Source organism: Sus scrofa, chromosome 15 (assembly GCF_000003025.6).
Source record: "Sus scrofa isolate TJ Tabasco breed Duroc chromosome 15, Sscrofa11.1, whole genome shotgun sequence".
Lineage (NCBI taxonomy): Eukaryota > Metazoa > Chordata > Mammalia > Artiodactyla > Suidae > Sus > Sus scrofa.
Genome location: NC_010457.5, coordinates 116,775,954 through 116,802,076, shown reverse-complemented (window position 1 = coordinate 116,802,076; position 26,123 = coordinate 116,775,954). Strand labels below are relative to the sequence as shown.

At 36.0% G+C, this 26,123-nt stretch overlaps 1 protein-coding gene across 1 annotated transcript in view; it reads right to left on the bottom strand.

The window, feature by feature from the left end:
- Positions 1–26,123, bottom strand: part of VWC2L (von Willebrand factor C domain containing protein 2 like) — a 152,373-nt gene that overhangs the window by 114,917 nt on the left and 11,333 nt on the right. Inside the window, exon 2 of the mRNA XM_021076096.1 lies at positions 13,496–13,625. Within this exon, the coding sequence (XP_020931755.1) occupies positions 13,496–13,625 (130 nt within the window). The remainder of the gene's footprint in view (positions 1–13,495; positions 13,626–26,123) is intronic.

Below are 26,123 nucleotides of genomic sequence, written 5' to 3'. Positions count from 1 at the left end.
GATGTATGCTATATGGATTAATTTAAAAATTATCAAGAATCCAGAAAAAAGAGAATACCTACTGAATAGTTACATTATGCCAAGTTCTAAGAAATGCAAATTTATGCATTATGACAAAGTAGAACAGAACATTGCCTGGGATGGGGTGGGACAGAGAAGGGCTAAAGGAAAGAGTTACAAAAGAACATGAGGAAAGCTTGGGGAGTGATAAGTATGGGTTCAACCCTGACTATACTTTCACTCCACTGGGGTTTACCATCCCTAGATCCTCTCCAAGTGGCCTTGCTTTGCCTCCAGGGCATTTTATGTCTAACCCTTCCTTTCCAGCCTTGTCTTACTTCTTATCCCGGTATAACACTATCTCAGATACCATTGGCTGATGGTTATTTCAACTTATATTCCCCCAACCACCCCCAACACACACACTTATTCTTTGTTTGAAAGACACTCTCGAAAGACACTCTCAAAAGACACCAGAGAAGTCCACCGTTCTCTAATTTTGAGCAGCAGAATTGCCTAGAAGGCTTGTTAAGACGCAGAATGCTGGGCCCCACTCCCAGAATTGCCGGTTCAGTAGATTGAGGTAGGTTCAGAAATCTGCATTTCTAACTGGCTCCCAGATAATGGTGATATTGCTGGCCCAGGGCTACTTTGAGAACTACTGGTTAAACACTATTGCCTTTGAAGTTGGATAGAGCAGGGTTCAAATCCCAGAGGTACATGTGAGGGTAATTGTATACTTTCCGTTTTCTTCCCTGCAATAAATGACAGCTAGTGTTACTCTTAGTAGTTTAGGTTAATTACCATTATTAGACGAGTCACTGAGGAAACATATGAAAAAGACAACTATTTTTCTCAATATGTGTCATGTCTTTTCATTTCATCCTCCCAGCATTCACTGCTCCCTTGCTCATCCTAAGGCATGCGTCTCAGGCATTCTCTCTCCCTCTGGTCCAGTACCTTCCTGCTGTCTCCTTGTCACCCTGGTTTTACTCTCCCCCACTACTTGGGTCTATTTGATGATCTAGTCATCTGATGAGCTCAAGAAAATCTATGTAACTTAATTGGTGTCATTAATACCTGAGGTACCAGCTATTTTCTTCAGGCTTTTTAGTGACATTAATTATTAAAAATTTAAAAATAAAAGAAATTGCGAGTGTGGGAGTATGTATGAATGTGTATATGTGGACATGTACGTTGGCAAGCTAGAAGGGGCACTATTTTCCATGGGCTGAACAACTTTTGGTGCATCTCAGATGACATTGCATAAGGGGCTGATTACTTCACTCAGCTTAGGGACCTGACTATTGCATTTGCTGGGAGTTAAAGCAGAATCCAATTAAATTTTCTGCTGTCAACCTGCAGGAATTCTGGCTTGAGAGCCTCTTGTGCCCTCCTCTACACTGCAGCTTTCCTCCTCTGCAGCTTCTTCTTGTCTTCTATTTCCATTCTTAAAGAGCTCATCAAATGACATCAAAGCAGGTAGGACAAAGCAGACACAGAATCCCACATCTTAAACACGTGACATCAGCTCTTACTCCCGTTTAAAGTCCCCATACAGAAAGTTGGAGCGAGGCAGGCTTTTAAGATTTGGATACAAAGCTGTCAACCATTTTGTTCTTTAATGACATTGGCATCTGAGTTTCGCCTTCCAGAAGGCAGATTGTATTGCTTTATGGACTTTTCTGCAGAATGTATAAAAATGATGGGCGAACGGAAGAGAGGACTCAGGGTTGGCTGGTTATCTACCATGACAAGCAGCAGCATTTATGGCTGCTCTGTGTCATCACCTTGTACAAATGAAGCTCGTGTAAGCAAAATAAGAATGCGTGCAGGAACTTCCCATTTCTCTTTCTCAATTGAGGGGCATCCAACCATAAATATGTTTCAAAAGAGGTTTGACGTTTGTGATAGATTGATTTGAAACAGCTCAGAGCTACATTTAAATATCAGAGGTCTTACTCTGAGGGCTTCCTGCCTCAGCCACAGCAATCCTAGGAGAGCTTCCCAATCACTATTTGCCAGAAAAGATACTGGTTAACTAGTTTCCTTGGTCCCTGTTTGGGGCCATACTTCTGATTTCTTTTTCAGTTGGACAGTTTGATTTCTTTACTTAAAAATTCTCCCCTGCAATCAGTTCTTCTTCCGCCCTGATATATGGTCTCATTTTCTAAATATTTTTCATATCTTCACATTAAGTTCAGTTGATTATACCAAATACTGACTAATTACATAGTCAGCCAATGCTCATGACTTCCTTAAAAAGTCCAATCCCTACTATCAGATAAAATATATCATTATAGATAATACTGACTAAAGTATTACTTTAATTTTGTGCTAAGGTTACATGCATCCATTTCTTAAGAAACAGAAGCTTTAGGTGTCCATAGCAAGGTTATGAAGCAATAAAATATCAAGCTGGACTCGGTTTTCCCTGGCACCCAGCCTGTCTCTAAGAGATTACTTTGATACACCTCCATCAATAGATGTACCACTAATCCTAGTGGCAAACCAAAGGAAACAATTAGGAAAAAAATCTGCTAAGGACCCTCCTTCCCATCACACAATGCCTCCTAAACTCTCCATTTGAAAGCTCTTCTCTATGACACAGAAGGCTGATGTTTTATAAAAAAAAAAAGTTAAAATAACTCAAGAATCAATTTTCTTATTTAACGTTAGCTCTTCCAAAAGCACAATATGGCTATTCATTCATCCACTTATTCACAAACATATATTTGCATCTAGCAATGTGTTGTAGAGAGTGGAAGCACAAAATCTTTTCCTATGCGTTCCCGTCGTGGTGCAGCAGAAACGAATCTGACTAGGAACCATGATGTTTCAGGTTCGATCCCTGGCCTCGCTCATTGAGTCAAGGATCTGGCATTGCCATGAGCTGTGGTGTAGGTAGCAGACATGGCTTGGATCCCACATTGCTTAGCTGTAGTGTAGACCGGAAGCTGTAGCTATGATTCAACCCCTAGCCTGGGAACCTCCATATGCTGTGGGTGAAAGCAAAAGAAAAAAAAAAAATCTTTGCCTGAGAGATGTTATACTCCTGTGAGTAGGGGAACAAGCAATTAAAAAGGCATGATGTATACTATTCAGGTGCCAGTAGGTGTGATGCAGTATGACAAAGCAAGGGATGGGACTGGAAAGTGGAGGTATGGGGTGTTCCTTGGGAGTTCCCTTCTGGCTCAGCAGTTAATGAACCTGACTAGGATCCATGAGGAAGCAGGTTCTATAACTCATAGAACCATAGGGAGATCAGAGTCCTAGTGGTCCTGGGCTCCTGGTGGGATCTGAGAAACAGGAAAAATTGGTCCTAAATGTCTTAAGCCAGACCATGAGGGTGAGGCCATGATGGCTGGCTGGGGAGGTGTTGGGATCTTTTCAGGAATACTCAAAGTTCTGGGTGCCTTCTTTACCAGTGACATGAGATGTAGAGACCCAAGAGGGTTGGTCTTATCTGTAAGAAAGGGAATCTTGGAATCTGTTTCTCTGAGATGAGTCTATTAGACACTTTTGCTCCAGACTGCTGAAACTTTTGAGGAAGATAGAGTTATACCTTCCTTGAGGACTTTCAGGCTCATCTTACCCAGTGCCTTTGAAGACATTCAAATTGAAAGCAGGTCAAGGAACACTTTTTTTTTTTTTTTTTGGTTTTTAAGGTTGCACTCATGGTATGTGGAAGTTCCCAGGCTCGGGGTCGAAGGGGAGCTAGAGCTGCCATCTACAGCCACAGCCACAGCCACAGCCATTCGGGGTCTGAGCCATGTATGCAACCTACACCATAGCTCACCAGATGCCTAACCCTTGGAGCAAGACCAGGGATCAAACCTGCTTCTTCATGGATCCTAGTCAGGTCCATTAACTGCTGAGCCATGAGGAGAACTCCCAAGGAATACTATTTACATAGCAACTCTGTTTTATTTTTGTCTGGCTCTACAAGTTTTATACTAAATAATGATGGGGAAAGGTGGTGGGGTGGTTGGACACAGCTGGCTCTGGGCTTCCTCCTTTCTGAAAAGCCTGAGCATCTGTACGGCAAAGTTGATGTGAGATGAAGGAGTAAATGCAACTTCCTAATGTGCATACCTCAGAAGGGAGGTTTGGATAAAGAGAAACTGTGCCTTTGTCATGCTTTCATTATCACCAGTGACCCACTGGTCTCTGGGTACCTCTGAGCGCTATGTGGCTGTCTGGGCTGTGAGAAGAGGCATGTGGGGGTCATGATGGACTGGTGGCTCCGTGCCCCTGATATGAGCAGTTGTGAGGCTCCCTCAGTGAGGGTCTCCTGTGACCAGTAACTCAAGCCTTGACACAAGATTATTTTTAGGAGTTCCTGGAAACTTGGCAAGACTGAATTCCTTAGCTTCCCAGTTAGACCCCACCTTAGTTACTCCAGGAATCAAAACCAACTTCGCGGTACCTGTTAGTGATCCCAGTAACCCTTTTCCTAGCACCCACAGTTCCAAGGTGTTTTATTAGAAATTATTATTTACAGTCCTAGAAGTCAGCACTATTCTATAAATACTTAATTGAAGAGAGGCTCAAGAACAAAAGAGAAGGTGGGGTTAAGAATAGAAATGCATGGACACTTCTGGGAGATACATGCAACATTCGGTCCTGCTACTATTTTTGAGCCAGATTACCTTTGAGTTTTTATGAATGTGTAAAACAAGACATTTGGTACATGTGTGTGCAGTACCTTCCTCTGGTCTCTCGTGCACCCTGTGGGGGGAGGAGGTGGTGGTGGTGATGGATGGGGAATACCACTTGGCCCTTGAAAAAGTGAGTGATAATTGCTAATATGTCTGTTCTCAAGTGTGTGCTTTGCAAGAGGCCTGGATCCAACCTTCCAAATGATTATGTAGCGACAAAATAGTCCCTAAGAATTTTGCATATACTGAAGAGAAAACACAGAGAGACATTGTCATTTTTGCATGCGTTGGCCTTCGTTCCTTCATTTTCTGAAGGGCCAGGTAGCCCTGATAATTAAAGAAGAGATGTGATAAGGAGAAATGAATGCAGCATTAATTTTCTTTGTGTCAACACTGTGATATAATCTTTTTGAAGTCTAATTTGCTGATGAATTAAGAGGGAATCCTGTTGGTTTAAGACAACCTAAATGTAAATATTTCCTTTTGTATTTTGGGTGAAGTTTTATGAAAGCAATAGGAAATTATTATTTGTGGCTCATTAAAATAGCTGTTTTGTTTTGACATCTACTTTATACAAATATGATAATTCTGACCTTCAGTTATGGAGTCAATGAAATACAGACTTTGAAACTGCCCTCATAGGATATGCTTTCATCATAAACTATTTCAGGGGCTCTGTAGCCAATGGATTTGTGCAAGCGTCAGAAAATTTTTCATCTTCAGTGTGTTTGTTTATGTCTGTGTTTCACTTGTTACTAATTGTCTACTAAGAGGAAGAGAGAAAATATCACATTAAGGTGAAAGACTTGCATCCAATTTTCAAACTTTAAAAGGCTGATTTTGCAAAATAGCTTCCTGAAAATGTAAATGGCTATACTTAAGTGAATAATAGGTACATAAAATGGGCAATGAGGTTTTCCAAAGGTTTTACAAAGAATCTCATCATTAAAGGAGTTGAAAGTCAGGTAGTAGAATTATTAGTTGGTTAATTAAGGTATGGAGAATGAATCATAACAAGAAATCATAATGTAATTTCTAATAAATGGCATGTCCGACTATTTAATTATTAAATCATAACAATAGAATTTTTTACATGATCTTTTTAAAGACTTTGTCTATTTTCTCTTTTAAATAGTAATTTTAAATCATGGAGATAATACATGTTTGCTATAGGAAATCTAGAAAATTGGGCTAATAAAAAGAAGAAAGTAAAACTCTGGAGTTCCCATTGTGGTGCAGCAGAAACGAATCCATCTAGGAACAATGAGGTTGTGGGTTTGATCCTGGCCTCGATCACGGCATTGCGGTGAGCTGTGTTGTAGGTTACAGATGCTTGGATCCCACATTGCTGTGGCTGTGGCATAAGCCGGCAGCTGTAGCTCTGATTGACCCCTAGCCTGGGAACCTCCATATGTCGTGGGTGTGGCCCTAAAAAGCAAAAAAAAAAAAAAAAAAGCAAAAAAAATCATTCATTGGCCTACTGTTCAAGTATTTTCTTCCAGTCTTTTCCTACAATGTAATATTTTTTTTAACAAAAATACAAAACAATATAATGCCTTCTGTCCCACTAGTTTAAGAATATATTCTGAACATATATTTTTTAGTGGAGGATGTCCTTAATTTTTTTCCTATGATATCATGTATAACCATTTTTTAGTAGTCAGTGCATGTAGATATACTACATTTTTTCAACAACCTCCTTATTGTTGAATATTTAGGTTTTCCAAGTTTTTGCTACCGTGAACAACTCTGTAATAAATATTTCTCCTTATACATCTTTATGTTCTTATCTGACTATTTGGTTTTGATCAATTTCTAGAAGCCACATGGCTGGATCAAAGGTCTACATACTTTCATTGCCCTTCAGAGAGGGTATCTGTTGCAGCAGTGCATCATGCAGTCCAGAGAGGACCTCCTGCAGCAGTGCATGGATCTCCCATAGTAATGCCTGTTGCATTTTACCTATCCAAATTAATTTGTGAAGAAGTTTAAGGATAAAATTATGCTATCTATTTTGTATTTTAATGTTCCCTTTATAAATTCTTTATTTGTATTTATGTCGTATTTAAGACCATTCCTATTCTAAGAGTAAGTTAATGTTCACATTATTTAAAAAATATCCTTATGGTCTTGTTTTTTCAGAGTTAGATCTTTAATCCAACTGAAAGTTATTTTTATATAATGGGTAAGACAGGAATGTAATTTCATTTTTGTAAAAAATGATAAACATGTATACATATTTTTAGAATAATACATTCTTTCATCAGATACTTGGATGTCACCTTAATTGTATGCTAAATTGTAATACAAATGTGGATGACTTTCCGATTTCTATTCTATTTATTTATTTTTGTTCTGCTATGACAGTGTTTAAAATTTGTATATCTTTATATATTATTTTAATATATCTGTTAGACTGAATTTTCCAATCTTCCCAAGTGCATTCTTTTCCATGTACTTAAAATTTCCAACTTTTGCCAACTTACAAAAGAAAATTATATTACATGGAAAATTTGATAGATTTCCATTTATCATTAAAGAAATAACTAACAAATTTCAGTTTTCACATTTAGAAATCAGTTATGGCTCTTTTTTTTTTTTAAATAGTTCTTAGTAAAGTTTTGTGATTTTTTAAAACTATCTCAAACAAACTCCCTCTTTCTCTCTCTCTACATATATATATGTACAATCATGTATATACATATATATGTATTCTCCACACATTAATATTTATTTTAATGTTTTTAAATAACCTATTATCAGTTGATTCTAAGTAGATTTCTACTATTTTCACAATTTAGAGTCATTTGAAATTAAAATTTAAAATGTATTATATGAGATAAAAAATGAGGTAAATGGAAGCTAAATAAATTATAAATCAATAAAAATATTATATTGAGTAAAGTAAGAAATTAACTCTTTTTGACTGTTAACTAATAGCATACTAAAAATATATAGTTATTTTTATAAATTTTCTGATTATTATTTAAGTCAGAAAACCTGAAGTACAACATCGAAAATCAGCAACATCATTTGTCATTTCACACATCTGTAAATAGAAGTGAGATTGCTGAAGTAAAAGATACATGCACTTTAATTTTGACATACATTGTCGAATTTCCTTCCATCGGGATTGTACCAATTCATACATCCACCAGCAATGAAAGATTGTCTGTTTTACCACATATCAGCCACAAAGTGACATTAAATTATAGAATATTTGGCCAATCTGCAAGTAAAAACTGGTATTAAATTTTTGTTTGAATTTTCCTTTTGAGCAATTTTTGTATGCTTTAGGAACTTTGTATCATTTTTTTGTGGAATGAATTTTGAAGTTCTTTGCCCATATTTAAGACTGAGTTGTTGATCTTTTTCTTTATCAATTTCATAGAGATTTTTATATGAGAGAGATTAACCTTTTGAGATATAAGATTATTTTTCCCTCTTCATTTTTTATTTGTTTTCAGTAGTGTTTTGTTTTGTTTGCTGTGTGGAGATTCTATTGCTTGTTTGTTTTAAAATCTAGCCACTTTAAGATTGTGAATCAAATGTCCAGGTTTTCTTATTGTACTGTTTGGGAAAATATTTTATATTTAAATCTTCGTTGAATTGAAAGTTTTCCTGATTTATGAAATAAGGTAGGAATTTAAAATTATTTTTTCAGACAACTATCCAGCTGTCTGAATACCATTTCTTCTACAAATTAATTTTCCCCCATTTATTTTAAATGCTACTTTATCTGTCATATGCCAGTGTTTATATGTTTTTTTAGGTCTCTTTGTGAAGTTTCTTATATTCAATTAATATCTCTGTATCATGTATCAGTGCTACAATTTTATTTTAATAATATGTACATATGTACATATACATAGAGATCGATCTGAACTCTCATTTTGTAGTCTGCTGTCTTATTATATTTTCTTTATAGCAGTTGTTAGTCTTTTTCTTGGGTTTTTCAAGTATACACTCATATGCAAATAGTAGTAATTTTATCTCCAAATTTTTCTCCTCTGAATTATTTTTCTAATTACATTAGTTCGTATCTACTGTCTATCTGAAATTTTGAGTAATGGGGAACATCTCTATCTTGTTTCTGATTATTACATTTTCTCCCACCTTTATGCTCTTAAAATGCAGTGAACCTTTAATGCTTGAAGGTGGGACAAAGTATAAGTACAATTTCAAATCACCTGAAAATTTTGATAGAATCTTCTTAAAAGTTGTCCCATTTTCTCAACTCATAGTATCTTTGCTGATTTGAGGTATCATTACTCTTAATTATTATAAATACAGTATTGATATCTCATTGTTTCAATTTCTATTTCCCTGATCTCTGGTAAGGTTAAGTGTATTTTCATATATTTCTTTGATATTTGGTTTTCTTCTGTGAACTTGATTTATATACCCTTTGCCCATTTCCTCCTCTGCGGAATTGTTTTCCTCTCTCTAATTTATTGCAAGGTGTTCTGTGTACATTAGAGATATTAACAAACACATAGCACCTCTGTACCCAAGCACCTTTAGAAGGTATTGGATGGCTCTGAAGTCCTCTCTTATTTGTGTACTGCCCATCTACTTTGCTGTCTTCTTCTTTCCATTTGCCTTTGGCTTCCTTCCTTGTTTGTATCATTATTAAACTGGAAGAGAGTAAGGGATATGGAATTAAATATTTAAATAGGCTTATGACAACCTCAGTTTAGTTGAAAAGGATATGATAATGTCTCACTTACTGTGTATGGAAGATTTTGTGGGTGTTTCCTGTCTATTCTAATTTTTCATGATGTGACTTTTTCTTCTGAACCATAGATAATGACTGACTATATATCCCAATGAAAACATAGAACTCCTTGACATTCTGGCTGGTGAAATGTAAAAATGCAGTTAGTCATTTGGATGATCTAATGATCAAATACTTCACTAGTCAAATGAATGGTCATTTACCAACTATTTTGAAATATTTACATAACTCTTCAAAATATAGATGTTTTAAGTACATGCTGTGCTAATATATTTTTCATATTATAAAAAGAAATAACTGTAAACAATATTAATTATTTCCTATGGAAAGGTCTGAAGCTGAAAGATAGGACACAGTAACATAATCTTGGAGGAAGAAAAACAGTCTAGAAAGATTATATCTTTCAAGAAGGTATTTGGAGTGCTAGCTCTTGAAGATGTATAGAGAAGGGAGAAGGAAATGCTTAAAAATATTTTTAAAAACAATAAATTCTAAACTCTTATGTCAGTCACTGTAATCCTCCCAAATAAAAAGTTACTTTCCTCTTTCTCCTGTTTCGTGTATGATCAGCCATTCTTAGCTTTCCTTAAGACTAAATTGATGGTATTTTCTTGGTGCTAAAATAATTTTAATAAGAATGGAGTATATTTTATGACTTGCCTATATTTATTGATAACCACTGGTTGCTTGGTAACCACTGAAACCAAGAAATTAAAAATTCTCTGTCTCTTTTTACATTATTAGAGAAAAATTTTATAAGTATATGTCTTTATTCTTACTGATTATATTATGGAGCTTAAAGAGACTGCTATTGTTTATCTAGGGACCAGAATACCTTGTACTTTATCATATTTAAAAAAATACTTATTTCTAGAAGCAATGCTACCTTTTAATTAGTAAATTACTGTTTTCTGGAATAACTTCATATATCTACCTATATATCTTTGTACTTTTTTTTTTCTTCCTCTTACTCTGAGAACAAAGATTTTGGTATTAACTGAATACTGTTTGTTGCAGATTCTATTGCTTTAAACTTTCATTTTATATCTTTAATGTCACTTGTCTTGGCAAGCTATAATTCAAGGAGGTGGGAAAGTCAATCTTAGTATGCAGAAAGAAAGTATTAGATAGTTAGGATAGTCAGCATTTATGCAAACTGAAATTTTTCAACATTCAAGAAGATTTAAGAAAATGTACAACATGTATAGGACTGTTTACAACATAAGATCTATTGCCTCTACCTTGCCTCTATTTCTTAATCTAAGAAAATAGTTTTTTTGATTTATACTATACCGGGCAAATGAATTGTCCTATAGACTAAGATAGTCTTATGTGTTGGAAATTGAAGAAAGTTTCCTAGTTATGTTGTCATAATAAATATCTATTGCCCCCTGGCTCTTCCACACATGGGTCATCTGTTTCTGTTTTCTAGACTGAGAATGAGGGCAAGCAAGACTTGGAGCTCAGTCTGTTCTCTCAGTAAAAATACTGGTACCACTGGTGGCCATGAGGCTTCTCTGGCAGTTCTCAATATATGCTTCTTTGACAAGGATTACCCTTTACTTTGGGGGCACAAGTGACTAACTAGTAGCATTTAATAATAAAAAAATGATAACGTCATGATATTACATAGTAAAATCAGAATTAGTCATTTGATTCCAATTCAGGTTCATTCCCCTTAGTTGAAAAAAGGAAAGAATGTGTTTAGAAATGGCATAAGGGAACAGAAGTGTTATTTTGTTACGCTTCATGAACAAAAAGCTAGAATACTTAACTAACAGATCTTGTCTCTTAACATGTTTTTCAGGAATATTGATGAGTTGCTAATTAATTAACTAATGAAACAGTTAAAGTCCATTCACTGTTTTTGTACAAAGAGAGTTTCATTGGAGGGTGAATTTCCACTCTGGCATGTGAGAGAGAGAAAGAGGGTAGTCTTGGGTGACATCAGATTAAGTGTAACTAGTTTGTAGTGGCCAATTAAATGTTTGACGTAGACATCAACACTGGATCTATTATAGGTTTAGGTGGGGAGTACTTAGGCTGATGTGGCAGATGCATGTCTAAAACCTGTACCTTAACTATACAGTCTAGTATGCTTTAGTTCTCTAAATATACTGAGTATGTCCAGAAAAGAGTTTCTAACTCTAAGCATAGTTTTGTTTACCCTAAATGTGAAACATGGCCAACCAAGGCCATCCAAGGAAGAGAGGATCCTCAAGGACCTGTTTAGACAGTTGCTTCTAGGAAAAAAAACAGCCTCTAGTCAAAGACTTGTCAATCCCATTTTTAAAGATTGATTAGGTAGCTGATTTTTCCTCCTTCTGTCCTTGGAGAAAATGAAAAATAACAGGTGCTCTTCCACTTTAGACTAACCATTCATATACTTTATGACAGTTAGGTCTCCCTGGAGCCTTCTTTTCTCCAGGACAAATTATGCAAACTCCTTCAGTCTGTCCTCACAGGTCCTATTTCTCAACCATTAAATCATCCTAGTCTTCTTCCTTGTATCTTTTCCAGTTTCTTCAGTATTTTTTAAGAAATATAAAGTCTCAAATTTGGTATCTCTGTATATATTAGATTGGTTTGAACTTCAGGAGGATATTTATCTCCATCTTCTAAGTCAGAGAGATGGTCACTTTGACACAGGTAGTTGGATGAGAGGAATAAGAAGAAAACAAGAAGCCAGGTGTGCCATTTAGAATTTGACTCAGTGGATTTATATGATCAGAAATTATAAAAAAAACTGTGCCAAGAAAAATATTATAAGGGTTCTTTATAAGTCATTTGAGAAGATACCAAAACACTACAGTTATAAAAAAAAAAAAAAAAAGAACAGCTTTCGTTTCTTCTTTGGCGAAATTACCTGATCCTTTTTTTTTTAAACTAATTATAATCATGCAAAGGAAAAGATTAGTAGGTGAGCTCACATAATGACAATTTCAGGAAAAAATGTGTAATAGAGGAAGATGAGTACTGCTAATTCAAGGTAGGGCATAGGGATTTGGCATTAGAGTGACCTCAGCCTAATTAAGAGCTAGAACTACTTTTTCATGCAGGTATTAAGGCCAAGAGGTTCATTTGTGGAAAGTTACATAGTGAAGCTTTACTTTTTGGTGGTATACGACCAGTAGCAAGAGTATGATGTTGATTTTGCCCATATGCTGTCCCAGTTTTATGGGATTGCATTGTCTTCTCTGCAGCATCACCTTGACTTTGGGTGATTAGCACACCATAGTTATTACAACCTGTCCATTTACTGAGGGCCAAAAGGAACCTGTATACTTGTAAACCAGTTCCCTTCTATAGCAATTACTATGAGAACAAGTTGCCTTTGTAATAAAAACCTAGAATAAGAGCCTTACAGTTTTTAGTTTTCCCTACTTCAACTTCAGTGAATGAACAATTGAATTTTGTAATTCCTTGATAACTTTAAACCTATAGTCTTACCTATACCCAAAACAAAACACCTGGCATTTATCCTACTCTTGGTTCTGAATTATGTGCAATAAACTGCTTCATAGCCTTCACAAGAGAGAAGTTCAGTCGCTACAAAGAGATGGTACTGTGTTCTTGCCAAAATTCTCCTTATGAATCAACAATAAATAATAAGGATCACAACAAAGTCAGCTTATAAGAGCTTTAATTTCCCAGATAGGCATTCCCGTCGTGGCTCAGCAGTAACAAACCCAACCAGTATCCATGAGGATGCAGGTTCAATCCCTGGCCTCACTCAGTGGGTTAAGGATCCGACATTGCTGTGAGCTATGGTGTAGGTCACAGACATGTCTCAGATCCATCGTTGCCGTGGCTGTGGTGTAGGCTGGCAGCTACAGATCTGAATCAACCCCTAGCCTGGGTACTTCCATATGCCATGGGTACAGCCATAAAAAGAAAAAAAAAATCCCCAGATGGAAAGTTTCATGATTCATCTATTGTTGACTTATTAAGGAGGGATAAAAATATAAATCAGCTATGTCCATATTGAAAAACCACAGGTAGATCTTAGAGGGCCTTTGCATTGAATGGTGTGGAGTGGTTGAAATATCTGTATTTTGTACTAACCCCTCTGAAAGCTAATGCAGTATGGTCTTACCATTTTTGCAGACAGGACAACATTGTTCTGGTTCATAGACTGGGTTGACACATTCAGGAACTGCGCAGTCTGCTACAACACAGTGAACTTCATTGCTGGGCTCACAGCGACACCATTCACATGGAGAGGGCTAGGAACAAATCTAAAATTAGCCCCTTTTCTCCTATAACTTAATGCTTGCACATTCATATGCTGTCAGAAGACAAAACATCAGTGTTTATATTGGCTTTACTGTATTAACTCCATTTACCATGTGTATGATTATTCTTTCCCCATGGAAGGCAACCTGGACATCCAAGCCAAGGTGAGTTGCCATGGGCAGCCCAGGTTGCTGTGTGCAACTGGAGCACTCAGGTATGACTTTTCCTATGTCTTATCTTTCTACTTTCCAAAGAAATTTTGGACAACTAACATGTCACTTCCTGGTTTGGTTTCCAGATACACTCATTGCTCTGCCTTCCTCTGGTAATAAGAATGATACTAGAACATGTGAAATAATTTTGTGCCATTTTTCATTTTTCTTCCTAAGAAAGAAAAGGATTACTGAGAAGAAAATGGTAAATGGACATTCTTGTCTTTGGTAGGAACTTTTTTTCAAGCCAACCTAGACTCTAAAGGCCTTTTTTTTTTTTTTCAATGTGAATTTTAGAGGAGATTGCATTTTGGATCCAAACATCTGATACTGCTTCTTGAAAGAATTAGTGAATATTTTCATCTTGCCTGCTTGCTTTTATGAATGAACTAAAAATTGATCGACTTAAAAAGCCACTATTTGAGAGTCAGAGACTCAAAAAATGAACAATGATTAGAGAAAAAAATTTAAAAAGTAGAAGATGATTTTTGTCTCCAAAGTACTTACCGATCAAGAATGAGTTTGGGGTTTTATGTTTCCTTTCTAGAAAGTTCCTACAGCACAAATAATGTAAAGCTGTGGCCACTCTGTGCCTTTCTTATACTTTACAATTTCCAGCTCTCCCTTCTCATAAAACAGAGGTTTAGAATTCCGGAATAAGAAACTTGGAGGTCTCAGAAACTATACGTCTATACTTCTCAAAACAAGTCATTTGTTCCTAGAAAATTCTGCCTTGAATTCCTGTCATGGTGCCAAAGTTTCTCACTTCCAAACTGTGTTAATTAAAGCCCTCAGCCTTTGTCTCAGTAACTACTGTCCATACATAATGCCTTCCAGCTCTCGTCTCTTCATGACCTGACAACTTGGGTAGTATCAATGCTCCTGGACTCAGGTAGTCTATGAGAGTGGAACCCTTTCACTAAGTTTTTAAAAATTAAATTTATCTTTGTTTTCTGCTTAAAGAATGATGGTCTTACTTTCAATTAACTATTTTACTTTCAAATTTAGTAGGAACAATATATTTAGCCATAGAATCTGTGGAGTAAGTATTGCTGTTTCTTAGCATGGTCGATAAGTTTATTGAAGGGTACGGTTAAGCTCTTTACCATGTGGTGAATTGTGTCAAGTATTCCAGAAAAATCTTTTGGATCATTCCCAAGGGCTAGAGTTTTCCAGATGTTCCTCTAGTGAATAATCTCAGTAAATTAAAGAAAATATTTGTTACCACAATCCATTGTTTAATAAAAGGAATTTTCAGTGGGGAAACAGTTTAAAAGACAGAAATTCATGCTGCTATATACTGCTTCTTATTTTGCAAGTCCCATTGTGATAGCTTAAATCCCCAAGCAAATCGTCAGAAAGTGTCTCTTTTCTTGATTACTTGCAAAGAAGTATTTTGGCACAGCCTTCTGAATTACAGCCAGGACTTGTCTGCATTTATTACTAATATGAGAGACAAAAGGAGCTGCTAATATCATTGTTTCCACACCCTGCCTTTCCATTGCCATGGTTGTTCTTGCTGGATCCTTTCTCGATGAAGGACGGGCTGATCTGTGAAAATCTAGAGGACCGATTCTGTATCAGTAATCCCAAAGAGCCTCCAAATTTTTCAATGCAAAGTGTTGACCTCAAAGCAACTGTGGTCTTTGATAAAGATTTTTGGATGATTAGATTCCCAACACAGATTGAGGAAGAATACTGCTCGGATTCAAATGGTGTTTGCTAAGTAATTTACCTATATCAAGTTACTTATTTTTTTAATAACCCTATGAAGGATGATTTGTCATCATCTCATCTCACAGATAAGGAAAGAGACTGAGAGAGGTTCAGTTGTCTTCTCAGGTCCTGTAGGTGGTAGGGGAGGGGCAGGATTTGAATATATGCAGCCTAACTGCTACACCATACTGCCATGGGATAGCAAGAATGGCTATTCTGTGCCCACAAGGATGGCTATTCTGTGCATCTGAGTAGTTTATTGTCCAATGCTTTGTACATTTCTCCAGGCAGACTGGATCCACAGGAATAACCATTAGCAACTGAATAATTGATTTATAGAGGACATATCCACTAACCACCCCATTAGGTTTCATTTCACTAATGAGGGTGGTTAGTGGATAGATTATTAGGAGCTGTAGAGCTTCTTAAACTTCTGCAAATCTGAGTTCATAGAAAATTGTAATAGGATTAATTACATGTTGCCACAAGGCTCATGTTCTTGGGGACCTTGGCATCTTCAAGCCTTGGAACCTGGTAGCTACACTCATGGTAGCTATCTGGGAAAAGCAGTAACAGATAATGGTTCAGCAAAGGCCCCCCACCCCACCCCCAGGCCCAGGCATCTGCTTGAAGTCAGTGGAGACTGGGTGATTGTACATTGGAGTCCTGAGAAATACTCTGACAAAGAGCAAAGACTACAAGGCTTAGTGATAAAAGGGTGCACAATTTTTTAAAGAGGATTTTGAATAATGAGAAACAAATTAGAAAAAGAAAAGTATCAATCTAGCCATGGTAGCTTCTAATCAATTTCTTCTCTGATGTTGGCTTTTTTCTTATATTTATAGTACTCTGTCCCTTCCTGGCCCAGACTCTTGTCAGAAATATTATTTCTTTTGTTTTTATTCATTTTTTTTCAAATAATTCCTCTGTTAAAGTCTATTTCTTCTCAAGACTCCATGTGCCCATCTCCACACCCTCCAAACACCCTATCAAATGTAACCTACTGAACTTATACTAAAGTCTCCTCTGTCCTTTCCAGCCTTGCCAAGCCTCTTCCCTCTCGTAAGCTCACCAGTTCCAGTTCCGACACTGTTATTGTTTTCTTTCCTCACTTGACTCCTTCCACCCTCCCCTGCTTTCCATTGCGTTTCTAAAAGGCATTGTTTATACAGCCAGATGTTCCTAGGAGTGAGCAGTGTGCTACTCTGACGTACTTCAGACTGTAAAAATCCTTCCCACCTTACAGAGTAAAACTCTGAAAGGTTTGGTGCTTTCAATAAATCTTTACATCTTAAGCACTGAACTGGTTACAAATTTCCTTTTATCAGGCTCTTCAATGTGAAAACTATAGATTAAATCTGAAAATGTCCCCATAAAACCAAAGATTAAACAATAAAGCTATCTTTAGAGAGGAACAGAGAACAGTGGAACAAGTACTTGGGAAAAATTATTCTTGCTAGCTTTTTTTTAGAAGAACATGTACATGGCTTTTGTCAGTTAAAGATTTGGTCTGTAAGATGATTAAATGATACCACCCTGGAATTTTATACAAGTAAAATCATTTTCTAAGAAGCCTCACAGAGCATTTTATTTCAAGGAAAACTTCGAGAAGTAAAGTAGCATTCACTATACGTACCTTTACATAAATTTTAATTGAAATTAGGATTAGAGGTCAAATTTGTTAATATATGTATTAGGTGATCTGAATATTATACGTCTGTTAGCAATCTGTTTACCTCCAGCGTAGTGTTTTTTGAATATCTAACGTGGGACTCTGTTTAAGCAGAACCCATATATTTCATCTGATAATTCCCACTGTCACTGAATATATTTGCATGGCAAATCCAAATGCTGTCCCAGTTATCTCTAAAGTACAAAGGGGTTACCTACTAGATAGATATTTAGTTTATAATAGAGTCAACAGGGGATCTTTCTTAAATATTGGCTTAGGGGAGAAATCTTCCTCCTTGGTGTGGAATGGAAACATGGTGATATGCATCATTTAAACAATGCTTAAATTCTGAAGACCTTGAAGCTGAAATCCCAATGTCACTGTCTGTGATTTTTGAAAATTCTTAGAGCATTGGAATTCCAGAATCCTGGAAACGAAAGAATGCTCCATGATTTTTTAAAACATGGAAAGTTGCCTGAGAACTAGTAGCTTAGATTACTGGAGTGACTGAATAACTCCAGAAAACATTGTCAAATATGTTCTTTGTCAGAATTTGGAAGGTAATGTGGTCATCACTAAAGGTCAATACAGGCTTATTAGAACACATTATTGGAGGGAGTTCCCATTGTGGCGCAGTGGAAATGAGTCTGACTTATCCAAGAGGATGCGTGTTCAATTCTTGGCATCACTCAGTGGGTCAGGGATCCAGAGTTTCTGTGAGCTGCGGTATAGATCGCAGATGTGGCTTGGATCCCATGTGCTACAGGCCGTGATGTAGGCCTGTAGCCGTAGCTCTGATTGGACCCCTACTTGGGAACTTCCATATGCCATGGATGTGGCCCTAAAAAGCAGAAAAAAAAAAACTAAAACATGTTATTGGAGACTGGTTGCAAAGAGGTTTCCAGATGTTCATAGACAATGCACACTTTGTATTTTGAATACAATGAGACTTATTTATCAATATCTAAGGAAAGGCTGGATGTTTGGGCCACACAGCATTACCTCGTGGCATTATTCTTAGTGTGTGGCTGTTACTGGCATTGTATATAGTGTGACCAGGAGGAAATGATTATAGTCTGTAAGATTTCATTATATAAATTCAAATGTCAAAGTGACAATGGACACGGCATTGTTCAGTTTACTATTTTAATTTGATATGGTGTAAGATAACAATATTCTTACAAGTTGAAGAACAGTCAATTAGGCAGAATTGAAAAAATACTTTGTTGGTTTTATTTGGGTGGCTGTAGTTTCCTGGTGAAAAGCAAGTGCTCTATAGCTTTAGGACTTGAGTTACAGTCTCAGATCCCCTTCTGGCCTTAGTTTCTTAGTTTATAATATAAAAGAATAATAATATTACCAACCTCACAGAGTTACTGTGAAGCACATAAAATATGTAAGAAATATTACGATTATTATTCTCTTGAATACTTAGCTAGATGATAGCTTTCTGAACAGTCATTCCAAAAGTATAAAATGGGAAGCACACAAATATATTGAAAAGAATATTTAGGTTATATCTCTTGTTCAAAGTAGGATATGATTGCAGAGATGGTTGCAGTAAAGTTTTCCAGGACTTAGTTTGGTGGGGGGACTTGTGAACTAATAGATTTATTCATGTCAGAAACACATTGTAGAAAAATTCTTATAGAATCCTCTAGGTAAAGAGTAATTGTGAATGATTAAAATGACCATTAAAAAACACTCAGAATAAAAAGTCAACAAATCTATTTTCATTTCTTGAAGTCTCATCATTTAGATGTCAACTTAAATGCCCTCTCCTGGTAGGTCTTACCCGACTATCCTTCCAAGTCTTTCTTCAACACAGTGACCACTTAGTGCTCTCATCAGTTTATGAAATTACCTTATTTATTTGTTTATATGTGTTTATTCTTATCTGCATCCCCCATAGTTTATAAACTTCTTAAAATATATTATTTGTTGCTGTAGTCTTGGCACCAAGAAGAGATATTAGTACATAATAGATACTCAGGAAATATGTGGTAACATATGTAGTATTATTTATGCATATTCTATGTTTTCTTATTTGTTAAACTATACCTCTGGGCAACTTCCATCTGTGTCATCATGCATGGATAGGATTCTGATTCAATAAGATATTTGAGTTTTATTTAAACATTATAAAGGGCACTTTGAGGGGAAAGGGAGCTAATTATGAGTCATGAAATTAATAGTTGGGTTTTGGTATTATGGCAATAAACATAAACTTGCTCTCTAAAGGTAATTTAAAATTCATAATATCCATTGTATGGATCACAAGTTAAGTTGATCTTTAAGCACTCCATTGACTAGACTATCTAGTAGCAGATTACAGACTTCTATTGTACTAGAAAATACCATAAGTAAATTTAAGACAAGAATACCTGCGGAGGAATTATTAAAGGGTCTGAGATAAAGTTAGTCTCATTTTATAATGTATGTCAATTTCAATGGTTACTTATTAAACAAAAGATTTTAGTATATTATAAAATATTTTTCAGGAAAAAGCCTCATTTTAAACTCGTCCTTTTTCCTAAAGAATGAGTTCAAGTATCGAGTCCCCCCAAAAAATATATCCTGAATATTCTGAGACACAACTTGATTCCTAGGAAGCCCTCTGTGAATATTGTTGAGGGTTGAAGGGATGGATACATAAATGGATGGGATATGTACTGAGTGCAAGTTCTAGCATACTAAACTGGATCAATGGCTTTCCTTTGTCCAGGTGATGTTTGGCTTCTGATGCTTGTGGTACTCCACTTCTTTGAGAATGGGCAAGAATTATCAGAGAACATAGCTCAGACTGCTTTCCCCTAAACTTCCTGTTAAACAACTATTTAAAATCTGATCTCTACCAAGGAAAAGATCCTGCTTTAAGAAGCTCTTTTCTCTTACAGATAATTTATGGCATAAATTTCATCACTTTATGGAACAAATCTCATTACTTTCAAGCGGTATGAGAAATTCGGAAGACTATTTCAAAGTTGCTGATGCCTGTCAGAAATCTCACTGTTCACTTCATTAAAATATACATTAAGTTGTACAGTACAAGAGTATTTAACATCCACCACCATTCCTGTAGCCAGTAATTTGCATGTGGCAGATGTCACCTGATAATCAATGGATCCAATAGTTTTAACCAGAATGCACAATCTGAAATAAGGCCCATTGTGTCACTGATTAAAATGCTCCTCAAGGTCTAGTGTCTAATGGGATTGTGGTGACCTCTTCAGTGATCTGTCGTATTGATTGGGGCATATTTGAAACACTGAGGTTGTAAGTCTCATCAATTTATGGACATAGAGCTGGAACTTCCTTATGAATTTTAATACTGCTGAAGCAAATAAAAAAATAGATGCTTAGTTTTTTTTTGTAATCACTTCAGTTGGTCAGCAAATGTATATAATGGAATCATTTGAGTAACAAGCTAAATAGTAGCTGTTCTTTCTGAGAAGATGGTACTTTGATAATATATTCTAGAATATTATTTCTAGGGTGTCTGTCAAAAACTACTTCATGCTGTCGAAAACACATTTTAGCCAAGTTATAATAAAGGGTGCACATAGCTTTGCTCATGTAGATATAATAAAGTAGGTAGGTAAAAAACTAGAATTTGGAAATTATATAAATTTTAAAATTCCTTATTCAACACATTTATTAAATGTGTATTATGCACAAGAGAATATATGTAAGATATACCAGATAAATTACATAGCTATCTTGCCCTCAATAAATGACAATAGTGACAATCTAGATATCTATAAAGATGGGTTTTGAGTTTTTAAAACAACTAATTATTAGAATAACCTATGGCACTACTGTAATGGAAGACAATTAGTGAAGGTAATCTTTCTATTTTTATTTGCATTTACTCTGAGCTAATGTAAAACAAAAGAATATTGCAAAACCAGTTGATGAAATAATTTTAAACAATTAATTATTGAGTAGAAAAAGTTTACTCATTCTTTAAAATTAATCAGTTGCAACACAACGAGATTATATTCATATTTTTTTCTCTAAAATATTTTTTCTAGAACAGTGATTTGAATATATTTTGGCATTTGCTTTAAGAACAGGCAACTCTATAATCCTATAGTGCCTACTCTGATAAACTTACAGTATATAGTACCATTTTTTTATCTGAATATTCTCAAGGAGTCTTATGACAATAAAATGTAGCCTTTTCTGAAAAATGAAGGATAACATGGAGAAAAATAAAATATAGATAGGAAGAACGTAAGGAAAAAAATCTCTTTAGTTGCAACCCCAGATACATTTTAAGTAGGGAAATGTACACTTAACAAGGAAGTATCAGTGTGTATTTAAGAGGAACAAAAAAGGATGTTTTTGTTGTCTTTAAAATCTTCGAAAGAGAACCCAAGGTATAGACAAAGGCTGGTGTATTCAAGATAAAGACTGGATAAAGTATCACACCTATACTTGTGAAATAGCCTAGAAAAGCAGCCGCCTGTAGTGCTTCACTGATAAGCTGGATTGACAGTTGGTTTTGATACATGAAAGGTCCTTGACAAGGAACTGAATATTTTGAGTAGAGCCTGCATGTGTCTATGCTAAGGATGCTCCATTTGTCACCCATTTATGCAATGGGTGAAAAGTGAGCAACTGCATAACTTCACAGTTTTCCTGTTGACACTGAAAAGCACAGATTGTTGATATCAGTTAAAAGCTATCATCTACAATAACATTAAATCAAGGTCATGTGCAGATGGAGGAGAATAAAACACCATTACAATTCTACAGTGTGAAAGAAGTAAGAGACAATACCATCAGTTGTATTCTACAGGAAACACTGTACAGAGGTGATAACAGAAAGGAAAGAGGGCCACAACTCCAGCCTTCTCTACTCACATGAGTGATACTGAATTCAGGGCTTTTCAGGGTCTGTGGGTGGGAGTCAGACATTCCTATAAAAAAATCCATTTGTGGAGTTCCTACTGTGATGCAGTGGGTTAAGAGTCCAACTGCAGGAGCTCAAGTCACCACAGAGGCTCAGGTTCAATCCCTGGCCTGGTGCAGTGGGTTAAGGATCTGGAATTTCTGAAGCTGTGGCCTAGGTCAGAGCTGCAGCTCAGATCCAACCCTGACCCTAGGTGTGGCCATTAAAAAAACATCCATTTGTATTGAGGGTGCCAATCAAATTATTACTTAAGAAATCTAAAAGTGGAAATATTTTCTTCATTTTCCATTTGCTGGTGACATTCTTTTACATGTTCTAAAGAGAAAGTAATTAAAAATTAATAGAATAAAGTGCTTTATAATTACTAATATGAAAATATATTCATTTCCAATTTTAAACCCAAACAGTAATTTCCTATGAATTTTATTCTTCATTATTTGATGCTTAATTTATAGCTTACCTTATTCCCCCAAGAATATAATGGGATGGCATATAGAAAATATGAAAAATATTTTGAAAAAATCTTGACGAAGTTTTCGGATAAAACTTTTGACTTTGGCGTATATTTTCTGTGCAAGTATAGAAGAAACAGTCACACTTTTTTTTTAGGGCCACATTGCTAGCATGTGGAAGTTCCCAGGCTAGGAATTGAATCAGAGCTGTAGCTGCTGGCCTACGCCACAGCCACAGCAATGAGGGATCTTAACTGCATCTGCAACCTATACCACAAGTCAGCAATGCCCCTGAGTGGTGTTAACCCACTGAGTGGGGCCAGGGATCAAACCAGCATCCTCCTGGATACTACTTGGGTTCATTACTGCTGAGCCATGATGGGAACTCCCACAACTTTCTAACCATATATAAAAATTGTTAGTGTTATCATCCAGTGGAATTCAGCTATAGGATAACATGGAATTGGAACATTTGAAACTCAAATCCTACTATCAAACACTGGTGTATTACCTAGGACAGGTTACTTAAAACTCTTGAAACTGGGCTTTCTTAATTGTAAGATGGAATTAATAAGAAAGCTCTAATGGATTCTTATGAAACAAAAAGAAAATAGCATAATATTTGAAGGAGCTTGTAAATTATGTGGCGTTGGTTAAATGACTGTCAATGTCATCATTGCTTTGAACTTGACCAGTGTTTTGTTGCTGTTTTTTTTTTTTTAATTTCCTCTTGTCTATTTTTCAATGGCTTTGTATTTCTCAAGAAGTATATTAATTATAAATTATTTTTATTAAACTATGGCATCCTAATTTCCACTATGAATTATTTGAAATAGTAAAATTGTAAAGAATATGTATGTTTTAGGACAGCAATTTGCGTTGCATATCTAAAATGTAGCAATATTTGCACTCAGATTGTCGTTGTACTGAGAATGAAACTGGACAACATATTTTAGATAATTATATTCTTATTTACAGAGATGAAACTAGATTCTTATTTACAGAGATGAAACTTCAATTTTTATTTATTCATTTATTTTTTTGTTTTGTTTTGTTTTTGTCTTTGTGCCTTTTCTAGGGCCTTCGGCAGCATATGGAGATTCCCAGGCTAGGGGTCCAATTGAAGCTGTAGCCACCGGCTTATGTCAGAGCCACAGCAACGCGGGATCTGAGCCAAGTCTGCAACCTACACCACAGCTCACAGCAACACTGCATCCTTAACCCACTGAGCAAAGCCAGGGATCGAACCCGCAACCTCATGTTCCTAGTAGGATTCGTTAACCACTGTGCCACAACGGGAACTCCAAAACTTCATTTTTAATCAGAATCTTGCCAAAAAAACAGATTTGCAGCAGGGTACTTTGTGCTCACATTTTTTTGAAGTACTGATTTGAGTATCTTCTAATTTCAGTATGAATGTCCTAGAGTATCATTAACAAAAGGAAAATTCTCTGTGATTGTCCTTTTTCTCCCTAAGTAAGCTTTCTAAATCTCAGTGGTCAAATGTTGCTATTTTAGCAGGATTTTGTTTTTAATGTTGGTGAAAAATGAAAGTTAGACTGAACAATTTTAATTTTTCCCTGTCCTATTTAGGAAAGTAAAAGTAAGCTAGCATACAGTGAAAATAAGTGGAGTTCCAGGAGTTGGGGTTGTTCTCTCTCTAAAGGAACTAAGACTTAATTTGGTAACCATTGAGAATTTCTACAATGACTATGGCATTTATTTTATTTTTTTGATTTTTGTCTTTTTAGGGCCACACCCATGTCATATAGGGTTCCCAGGCTAGGGGTCCAGTTGGAGCTGTAGCTGCCAGCCTACACCACAGCCACAGCAACTTGGATCCTGAACCCACTGAGCAAGGCCAGGGATCGAACCCGCATCTCATGGATACTAGTCAGGTTCGTTAACCCCTAAACCATGACGGGAACTCCGCCTATGGCATTTCTATGACTGCAAAAGACACAATCAAGTCCATGTTTTCTTTCTTTCTTTTTTTTTTAAATTTGTGTTTTTCTGATGCGGAAATCTAAAACAATAACTACTTTGCAAAAATATTCCTAGTCAAACCTCACTGAATTCAGAATGTAAGTTTTTTGTTTTAATTTTTAATGGATAGGAATGCACTTTAGATGCATCTTTATTTACGGCCAGGGGAGTATATATATATATATATATTTTTTATTGTTTCCATGATAGCTGGTTTACAGTGTTCTGTCAGTTTTCTACTGTACAGCAGGGTGACCCAGTCACACATACATGTATACATTCTTTTTTCTCACATTAAAATAAACCATGTAAAATGGGGATCAGGGAGAGAGTTGTCCCTCATGTTAGCAGTGTTCTGCATTTCTCTCAGACAGATATGAGACTTAAGATGAAATATTTCAGATTTATAATTAAACAGGTATTCAGGAATATAGGACACACACACACACACACACTCAAATGAAAAATAAGCCATCGCTATTCCATTTCTTGCATAATGTCCATAGTGAACCCATGGGATCTAGGCAGGTACAATGGAGAGAACACTGGAGTTAGAGTCCAAAGCTTTCCTTCCTGTTTATGAAATGAAGATAAAAGTATCTTAAAACCAAACCATTCAATGAAGGGATACAGGTGCAAAATATTTCATAAAATTGTCAACTATTATTTGTTATGTCCCCCAGGCACAGATCTGGTTGTGTCATTTCCCTACTCTGGTGATTTTCCACTCAGTCTAGGCTTTGGCCCCAGCCCCTGAGCCTGGCCAGCACATGATGAACTGGTGCCACACTTCCTTCTCACTCTTAGCTCTCACTTTTTGTCTCCGTTACACCCTATACTCTGGCCACTTGGTTTAACTTACTATTTGCTGAACTGGCTCTCCATTGACTTTGCCAGTTTTCCAATTTTGTCTAAAATGTTTTCAGTGCACTGAAATCCTCACTCTTGGGATCTTCCTAAGTTCTTCAGACTTAATTGCTCCCTTCCTCACATGCATTTCTAGAGCACTCATCACAGGCCATTGGCTATTAGTGGTACCTGTGTTATTCGTTTTGACAGACTAGCAGCACCCTGAGGTGCATACATCTTATACATTTTGGTATACCTCCCATAAGACCTACTGCCTTTCCACATTTAGGACATTAATGGAATCAAACCATGGATCATATATGTTGACTTGAGAAAATGTTAGTGAACTTAATACCTAAGTAAGCAGACAATATACATATTTCCATTTATTAATATAGTAAGAGAGATATTACATTAAATGAAAAATACCTACTCGTTACACTAGCAAAGGAGAACGTGGGATATTGAAATGAAGGAAGTTTTTTTTTATCATTTTTGCTTATCTATTTCATCTGAGAATTCTCAGTAAGTGGAAGTTATTCTATTACTATACATCTCAATGCAAAGGGCAAAGCTGTGATCCTTAGAGACAAGTGCGCAAAGAGATATAACTTAACATGTCCACTGTTAAGTATGTATAATATATTTAAAATAGGCAAATTTAGATGCCTTTTAAAATTTAC